Source organism: Phragmites australis, chromosome 4 (assembly GCF_958298935.1).
Source record: "Phragmites australis chromosome 4, lpPhrAust1.1, whole genome shotgun sequence".
Lineage (NCBI taxonomy): Eukaryota > Viridiplantae > Streptophyta > Magnoliopsida > Poales > Poaceae > Phragmites > Phragmites australis.
The window spans coordinates 33,417,179-33,425,117 of NC_084924.1; the positions used below are offsets into that span (position 1 = coordinate 33,417,179).

Genomic DNA, 7,939 nt, shown 5'->3' on the forward strand with positions numbered 1-7,939 from the left:
ACCTTTTCACCCTGGTGCTCTCGCGTCGGACCATGCTTCTTCTACCCGTACGCACCTACGTGGTAAATTTTGCGCTCGTGAAACATACGGGCACCAGAGATACTGGTCAACTCAGTGCGCTACTGCATACAGGACACGGAGTTAGTAAAAAGGAATCACGACAAGGAACTCCATTGGTGAAGGCCTGTTCGTAACACGGAGAAATCTCGCAGTAACTTTGCATGGATTTCACAATAATTTGAATTTCCACCAAAGTTTAAAGGGAAACAGTTGTGTTAATTCTCATGAGGATAGGGAAAAAAATTCCTACCTAGAGCCTGAGCCCCTGCGTGCTGGAAGAACCGATCGACAGATCCATAATTGCTCACATTTTCTAGTCAGCTTACGTTTTTTAGTTGGTTGGTACATAGTAATTCAAATGGAACTAAAGCCCGAGGTCGAGTCTTAGCCAACGTATAAATTACCGTCTATTCTTATTCCATTTTTGTTGCATTAGACAATCTATACATAATAAAATTATTCAAATATTAGTGAATTATCTTTGGTCGAGTATTATTCGTCGTAGGAAGATGAAAAGACAAGTCAATAGCTTTTGGTTTTATGATCTCGATTAGGCAAGTCAAAAAAATTGTTGTAGTAAACCTGGGCAAAACCTGGATAATGAAAACGGATACCAATCTTAACTCACCAAGCTTCAGGCTTAACCCTGAGTTTAGTATGGAAAATATTATTTCGTCAGGCAACTGAAAACGAGATGTTTAGGGTCCATGAATTAGAGCCCTTGGATCTCCATTGTACGGTCTTCGTCCAGCAACTAATGTGCTATGTCTTTCTCCACAACGACGGGGTACCTCGTTGTCCTGCCTCGACGTCGCGTTACCTTCCCCGCCACCGGCACTGCTCAACCTTGGTCCTCCGCCACCTGTGGCCAGCCACACCCTCTGCCCCAGGTATCCCATAAAAAAGGACACTAAACACAAAGCTTGGCTAAAACAAGCAAACAAGTCCCATGATCCCTTCTACTGCATTCATGTGAACAGGCTCTGCTGGTGTTGCCATTGCAGCCTCAAACTGCAAGGGCCCAACCAGAAATCTTTGGACGAACGAGACTATCCATGATACAAAGAGTCGAGGTATACAACGGCAACGACACCGGATCCCCACCCCCATTTGATGCATGCAATGGAGAAATGGAGGGGCAAAGCACTTGGATAATTTTTTCTTTCACTTCACTTGTAGAGGTGTCAACTACACTAGATCCACTCAACCAGGTGGAAACATAAGCAGAACAAAATAAACATAGTATTTTGTAACGACCTGCCTCTGCCGATCAGGGGAGATACTGGGAGCCATAAACAGAGACAGAGACTGAAGATATACACTATACTATCAGATTTCACAAAGCCCTTGGAATATCCATATGGCTTGCGATGTTGCAGTAGCAGTAAAATACTTCAGAGACCACTGCCATGGCCATGTGCTCTTCTCCGGTCCCTGGGCCGCTCTTGTATACAATATCTGCACCCGTTGCAGCTTCCAGCAGGCTGTAGCTGTACTGGTTTTACATGTGACCTGTGGGCTGTGGCTGGTACCAGCATTGTGGATTAACCCTCACATTTAGTAAACCTAGTGGAGGTGGCTGTAGTAGTAGCAGAGTACATGAAGGATATTGGTACAGCAACATCAATGGTGCTGATGGCACTAGTGGTAAATACAAAGTACTAGTAGTATATCTAATAGCTAGGGGTAACACTTGATTACTTGTATATATATCTGACAATACTTCATATGCCGCCGCTTAACCAAGGCTAATGGCATCTTCTTCTCTTGTGGTTTAGTAGAGCTATCCACTAAAAAAGGGGACTCAAAGAACAAAAGAAAGGGAGCTAACACTATGCTGACACTTCACACCTTTTTTCCTATATTCCACCATCGTTTTTCTTGGCTTCTTGTATTCCTGTCACAATTACAAATTACAAAAAGCGAAAGGAGAAAGGAAAAAAAGAGAGAGAAAGGGAAACATAATTAGTAAAGCGAAAAGGTTTTATTTGGGAAGCATAGTCCGAATAAAGGGAGGACTAAGTGCTTACTATGATTAAGCTGGGGGTATCACTCATTTCCAACGGTGAACTTTACATCCCCATCGCTCCGTGATCGGAGGACAGCCTGCTCATTGCGTTCGCCGAATCATTTCACTCGTGGATCACAAAATGTATCAACATAATCAGCGTAGAGGAAAGCAACACACCTGTGCATGGGGAAGAAGTAGGGCCTCGGCGAAGGAATGTCCAATGCCAGGGGGCGGAGATGGTTACCACCGCTGTCGGCATTGCTGCCGGAGTCCACACAAACACGGGATGCGACGACCTCAGTCTCGGTGGCGGCAAAACCATCATGCACGAGCACGGCCGACTTGGTTGGAGAAGCGAACGGGCTGTCCGGCAAATTGTGCTCCGCACTGCTTGCATGGCACAGACAATGACCAAAGCTTTGAGACACTAAAGTATTTTGCAACTTTTCTAAGTTGGATGTCTATCTGATCATGATTCATGAAAGCTAAGTGTGAGAAGAAGAAGCATGCAGAATGATGGTGTGCTGTTTAGCGAGATTCACTTTACCGACCGAGAACCAGCGGTAAACCGGACCTGTTTTACCGATCGGTACCGGTTGAAGAACAAACCGGTCAAAAAAAATTCGGATTAATTTGAGTTTTAAAATATATATAATATTTAAGTCATAGAATATTGCACAAATTAACATCTAACACATTAGTAGAGTGTATCACTAGTTTCTATAAGGTCCTAGTTCGAATCCCTCCACCTTTTGATTTCCTTTTTTTCCTTCAAATCCTAAAGTTACAAATCTAAATTTCGAATTTGAAGCCATCTCTCATAAACGTCTCTACGTTGTCAAAAAGATTGGACCACAGTAAAAAACCACTTATCGGTAATATTTGAATTTTATTTAAACTTTGTTTGAATTTTATTTAAATTTGTTTGGTAAAACTCCAGTAAATCCGATATCTCCGAGAAATCGAATTTACCGTTGACCTCCGGTAAATTTTATTTACCGGTAAAGTTTTCCTTGCTGTTTAGTGTAGTTAAATCCACCTTTGGTCGCTATCGGCAGCGTTCGGGCTTGCCTCGCCAGCAGATTCCTCCTTATCACCTCCGTTGACCTTCACCTCCGGAGCAAAACCGCTGCTTAACTTGAGCTCCTCCCCTGTCAATGGCCAAGGAATCACAATGATCAGTAACATTTGAAACAATTTGTTTTACTGACATCTAAACCGGCATTTAGATTTCTGTGATACATACCGGACTCCGGCGGCGACTCGACTGTGGTGGTGCTCACGGGTTGGCTGGAGGCGAAGGCATTGGCAACTGGAGTGGGCAGTGTCGACGTTGTTGTTGCGGCTGCAGCGCGAGACTTGAGATCGAGCAGCTGAATGCCCATGAGACGGCGGCCATGGAGCTCAATGGCCTGCTGCAGCTCGGCCGCCTGCTGCTGCTCTTCCAGCTTCCGCCGCAGCAGCAGCTCGCTCGCGCTGTTCGAGTGCTGCAGCATCCTCGCCCCTGACAAACACCACAGCAAATTACAAGGCATCAGTAATTAGCGCGAGCTTCTATCTAGCACATCACACTAGAAATGAAGCAAGCATCACTGTCCTTAGACTTCAGAGGAGCTTAGAGTTCGAATCTTTTACCGAGTTGGTGCAGATCGAAGGGATCCCTGCAGGCATCGAGCCCGGTGGGTGTCGTGCAGCCGGAGAAGTCCCCTTGCTGCTGCTTCCTGCGAAGAGACGAACAGCAGATTAGTCAACCGATCACCCGCGCATGCATGCACGGCCGCCGTTGCTGCTGCTGGTAGCGAAGGATTAGTTTGCAATGCATGCCTGTACTTGTCGGGGACCTTGCCCTTCTCCTTGTAGGGCTTGACGAGAACGCGCGCGTCGCAGATGAAGTGCGGGTTGCCCTTGGCCAGGATTAGCTTCACCGTCTCCGGGTAGACGAAGGTGACGAACCCAAACATGCGCTTCTGCTGGTACGGGATGCGCACGTCGTGCACCGGCCCGTAGATGCTGCACCGCATTACCAAGAAGCGCAAGGGTCAGTCAGATCGCGTTCTAGCGATGGAAGAAGCAACCTTGCTGCAAGGTCGCGGCATCACATTAGGATGTGTGCATGCATACCTGAAGTAGTTGGAGACGTCCTCCTCGCGGAATGTGCTGTCGGCCGGGAATGTGAGGTAAATCTGGCGCGAGCCGGGGTTCATCATGCTGGCGAAGTCGGCGCGGTCAAGGCGCGGCCGGCCCATGAACTTGTGCGCCTCGTCACCGCCGCCCAGCAACAGGGCCGCGGCCGCGGCTCTGCACGCGCACAGGTGGAAAAGGCTGGAGCTTTGGAGCGAATGATTCGAGTTCGGGGATGGAAGTTGTAAAGGCGGCGGCAGTACCTGTCGTGCTGTTGCTGCTGCAGCAGAAAGCTGAGGCACTTGCTGGCGGCGGAAGGAGAGCCGGGGAGGGAGCCGGTGGGGGAGTAGGGGAAGGCGCCAGGGCCGAGGCGCGGGCTGTTAGAGCGGAGGAGGAAGTCCGGGCACTGCTGCTGCTGCTCGGCGGCGGCGGCGTCCATCTTGGCGGCGGTGAGCGCAGCGGCGTCGTCTGGGAGGCCGCCGTGGACGAACCTGCAGCTGCTGCCGTTCTTGCAGAAGCCGCGTGCGTAGTACAGGCAGGGCTTCCACCCGAAGCCGTCGCCACCGAGGAGCTCGTTCACCGACGCGCTCCGGCGGTGCGCGGGGCCGCCGTTGAGCCAGCCGAGGCCGTAAGGGAACATCCCGCCGCCATCTCCGGCACCGGGGATCCGGCACTCCCCGCTGTCGAACGCCGGGAGCTGGTGCGCGGGGTTCACGCCGCCCTCGTTCAGGAACGCCAGCTGCTCCTGCAGCTGCATGTCGTCCAGGAGCGCGTCCCCGGCCTGAGGAAAGAATGGCGCCGCGGCGCCGTTCACGGGACTAGGCCGCTCCTCCCCAGCCCCCGCCGCGTCCTCGCCATTGCTCGCGCTGTTGCTCCTCGAGAACACCGGCGCCTGCGCCCACGACGACGGTGAGGACACCGAGAGCGGCGACGGCGCGCCCGCGCCCGCGCGGCCGGAGCTCTGGCGCGGGAGCTGCAGAAACGGCGTGTGCCCGGCAGAGGCGACGGAGGTCGGCGAAGCCGGGAGGAGCAGGCCGAGGTCCTTGCGCGCCTTGGCCATGACAGCGTGGAGCAGCGATTCGGGGCCAAAGGCGAGGCGGATCATCTCCTTCTCGCCGTGGTCCTGGATGAGGAGGAGGCCCATGATCTTGGCGGCGTGGTCCGGGTCCAGCGCCTGGATCCGGGAGAACACCACCTTGGTCGCCTCGTAGGCGTCCATGGCCGCGCCAAGACGAGACCCTCGCTCCCTCCTCCCACCGCACCGCAGCAGCTGCTCACGGGCTTCTCGCTTCTCCCTGGCTTCGTTCGCCTTACACACCTTTACCTGGCCTAGTGCTGCTCAGTCGCTACCGCCTTCGCGGCCTTTTGTACACACTCCGCAGCAGCGCGATCCGATCGATGGATGTCAGTGTAGGGTAGTGCTGAGCTAGTAGCAAGAGCTAATGGGTAATGGCTAGTTCTCTGGCTGCTCGCAAGCCTCCGCTTCCCCAAGCTTCCGCTGCGCCACTGCGCCACTGAGCAGCTCCATTTCCCCAAAGTTTTGGTGTTTAGCCGCGGCCCATCGAAGGGTTGTGTGTTAGAATTATTGAGGTATAATTTCTAATAAATTATAAAAGGCTATATTATCGAGAGGTGGTTAATATCAACGCTTATCCTTTTTTAGATTATATTGCTAATAAAGGTAAAAATAAGACTTTTCTATCTATATATTTATATGGGTCTCATTTTATTAGGTACATAAATAATATAGATTGCTATTTAAAAATAGCTTAAAACTGAGAACACTCTTATTACATGAGTTTATATAAGAGTTATAGTTTTATCTCTTTCTCTTTTTTTCGTTGCCGTTGTAGTCTACTTCATCCTGACATCAGCGTGCACCGGCAATCGAGAGAGCAGATCTCTAAAACCCTCGCTCTTGAGATCATGCACCGGGAGAGAGCAAATAAGGTTTTTAGGAAGTGTTCTTCGCGACTACTCAAGTTCTTCACCACGGCTCATCTTCTTGGTCGCTTAGGCGCCATCTGCTGTCATCGTAAACAAATTCGGCGCATTGTCAACATGATTGATCGTGCCGTCAACACAATGCAACCTGCATCCTCAGCAATCTTCACAGCGCAAGACCAGTACGTAAAAACTATATTATTCGTACTCTTATTTTCCGTGATTCTTGATTTCATGTATAGTAGATCTAGTCATTTGTAGTGTTATCTTACACATATTTAGATTATGCTCTGATGATATGAACGTGTCAATTTATTGGTTTCTACTCATAAATTATTTATGGATTAAATTAAACCTAAAAGTGCCTTATATTCTAATAATCCAAAAACCTTATAGCAGGCATTTAGGTTTATCAATGGCTTGATTTGTCGATGCACTGAGATCAGACAAGTTTTCTAGTGTGTACTTTAAGAAATGGTAAGTTAAGGATACTCTGTGGCTGACAGCTATAAATGTCTATTGGGTGGCTAATGACAAGCTGAAAAGAATCCTTACTATTGAGCCAAAAAATACATTCATGGATGCTAATACACACTTTGTAGGATGTATTCTTAACGTTCTTGGTGATAATCTTTATGATGTGTACATGCACATACAAAGCGCGAAGGAGCTGCGAGATACATTGAATGCTAAATTCGGTGCATCAGATGTAAGAAGTGAACTGTATATCATAGAGCAGTATCATGACTACAAGGTGGCTGAAAATTGCTTTATAGTCGAGCAGGCTCATCAGGTTCAGTGCATCGTGAAGGAACTCGAACTCCTCAAGATCAATGTACCCGATAAGTTTGTGGCTGAATGCATCGTTGCCAAGATACCTTCTTCATGGAGAAACTTTGCTACTGTTCTAAAGCACCAGAGACAAGAGATTATTATTGAGAGTTTGATCGTGTCTCTTGATATTGAGGAGAAAACTTAGGCTAAGAATGTGGGTCCAAAAGGAGGCGAGGGACAGACTAACACTAATATGGTGCAAAAGCTCGTCCACAACAAGAACAAAGGGAAAGATAATAAGCTAAATATAACTACCACCTTCAAGAAGAAGAAGAAGAACACAATAAAACTATATTGCTTTGTGTACGGTGAGATTGTGCATTTCACCAAGGATTCTCCAAACCACAAGGGAAGAAAGCCTCCACCAAAGCAGAAATCGAAGACTGCTAATGTGGTGACCATTGACAAAGCTGGAAACAGAGCTGCAAGGTATGAAAATTTACCTTCAGTGTTTTCAGTATTTTAGTCTACTAATTAGTGGATTGATACAAGAGTCAATCTTCATGTGTGTTGATATCTTAATGTTCTCTTCTTATCAGATCATCTATGATTCTTCCGTCCTAATGGGGAATATGTCACATGCTTCTATTCATAGTATTGGTAAGGTAGATCTGAAGTTTACTTTGAGAAAGATCGTATAGCTAAGGAATATGTAGCATGTCCCTACAATGAATAAGAATTAATTAGCGGCTCCCTTCTCTGTAGAGATGGGTTTAAGGTGGTGTTTGAGTCCAATAAAGTAGTAGTGTCAAAGTATGAATAATTTATTGGTAAAGGTTATGAGTGCAGAGGCTTGTTCCGTTTTCCCTTTTAGATTTCAGCAATAAGTTTGTGAACCATATTTGTGGCAATGTTAATAACGATGCTATTATTTGGCATTCGCGGTTATATCATTTGAATTTTGGTTCTATGACTCGACTTTTCAGCATAAGTTTAATTCCAAATTTTTCTATGGTCAAAGGTTCTAAG

The 7,939-nt window shown here is 47.8% G+C and overlaps 1 protein-coding gene across 3 annotated transcripts; it reads right to left on the reverse strand.

The window, feature by feature from the left end:
- Window positions 1–1,188: 1,188 nt before the first annotated feature.
- LOC133916180 (zinc finger CCCH domain-containing protein 22-like) lies at window positions 1,189–5,753 on the reverse strand. 3 transcript variants are annotated; one of them, XM_062359735.1, is made up of 9 exons: window positions 4,456–5,753; window positions 4,193–4,369; window positions 3,896–4,081; window positions 3,707–3,792; window positions 3,318–3,575; window positions 3,111–3,222; window positions 2,249–2,458; window positions 2,091–2,166; window positions 1,189–1,957 (listed from the first exon to the last, which is right to left on the reverse strand). In XM_062359735.1, the coding sequence occupies exons 1-8, from the start codon at window positions 5,409–5,411 to the stop codon at window positions 2,133–2,135; spliced, it is 2,019 nt and encodes a 672-aa protein (XP_062215719.1). In that variant the 5' UTR covers window positions 5,412–5,753; the 3' UTR covers window positions 1,189–1,957; window positions 2,091–2,132. The 3 variants fall into 3 exon arrangements, 2 of the variants coding, with proteins under 2 accessions (XP_062215719.1, XP_062215720.1); XR_009909461.1 differs by lacking the exons at window positions 1,189–1,957; window positions 2,091–2,166 and having other exon boundaries at window positions 2,337–2,458; window positions 3,044–3,222; XM_062359736.1 differs by lacking the exons at window positions 1,189–1,957; window positions 2,091–2,166 and having other exon boundaries at window positions 2,338–2,458; window positions 3,071–3,222.
- Between the last annotated feature and the right edge of the window lie 2,186 nt (window positions 5,754–7,939).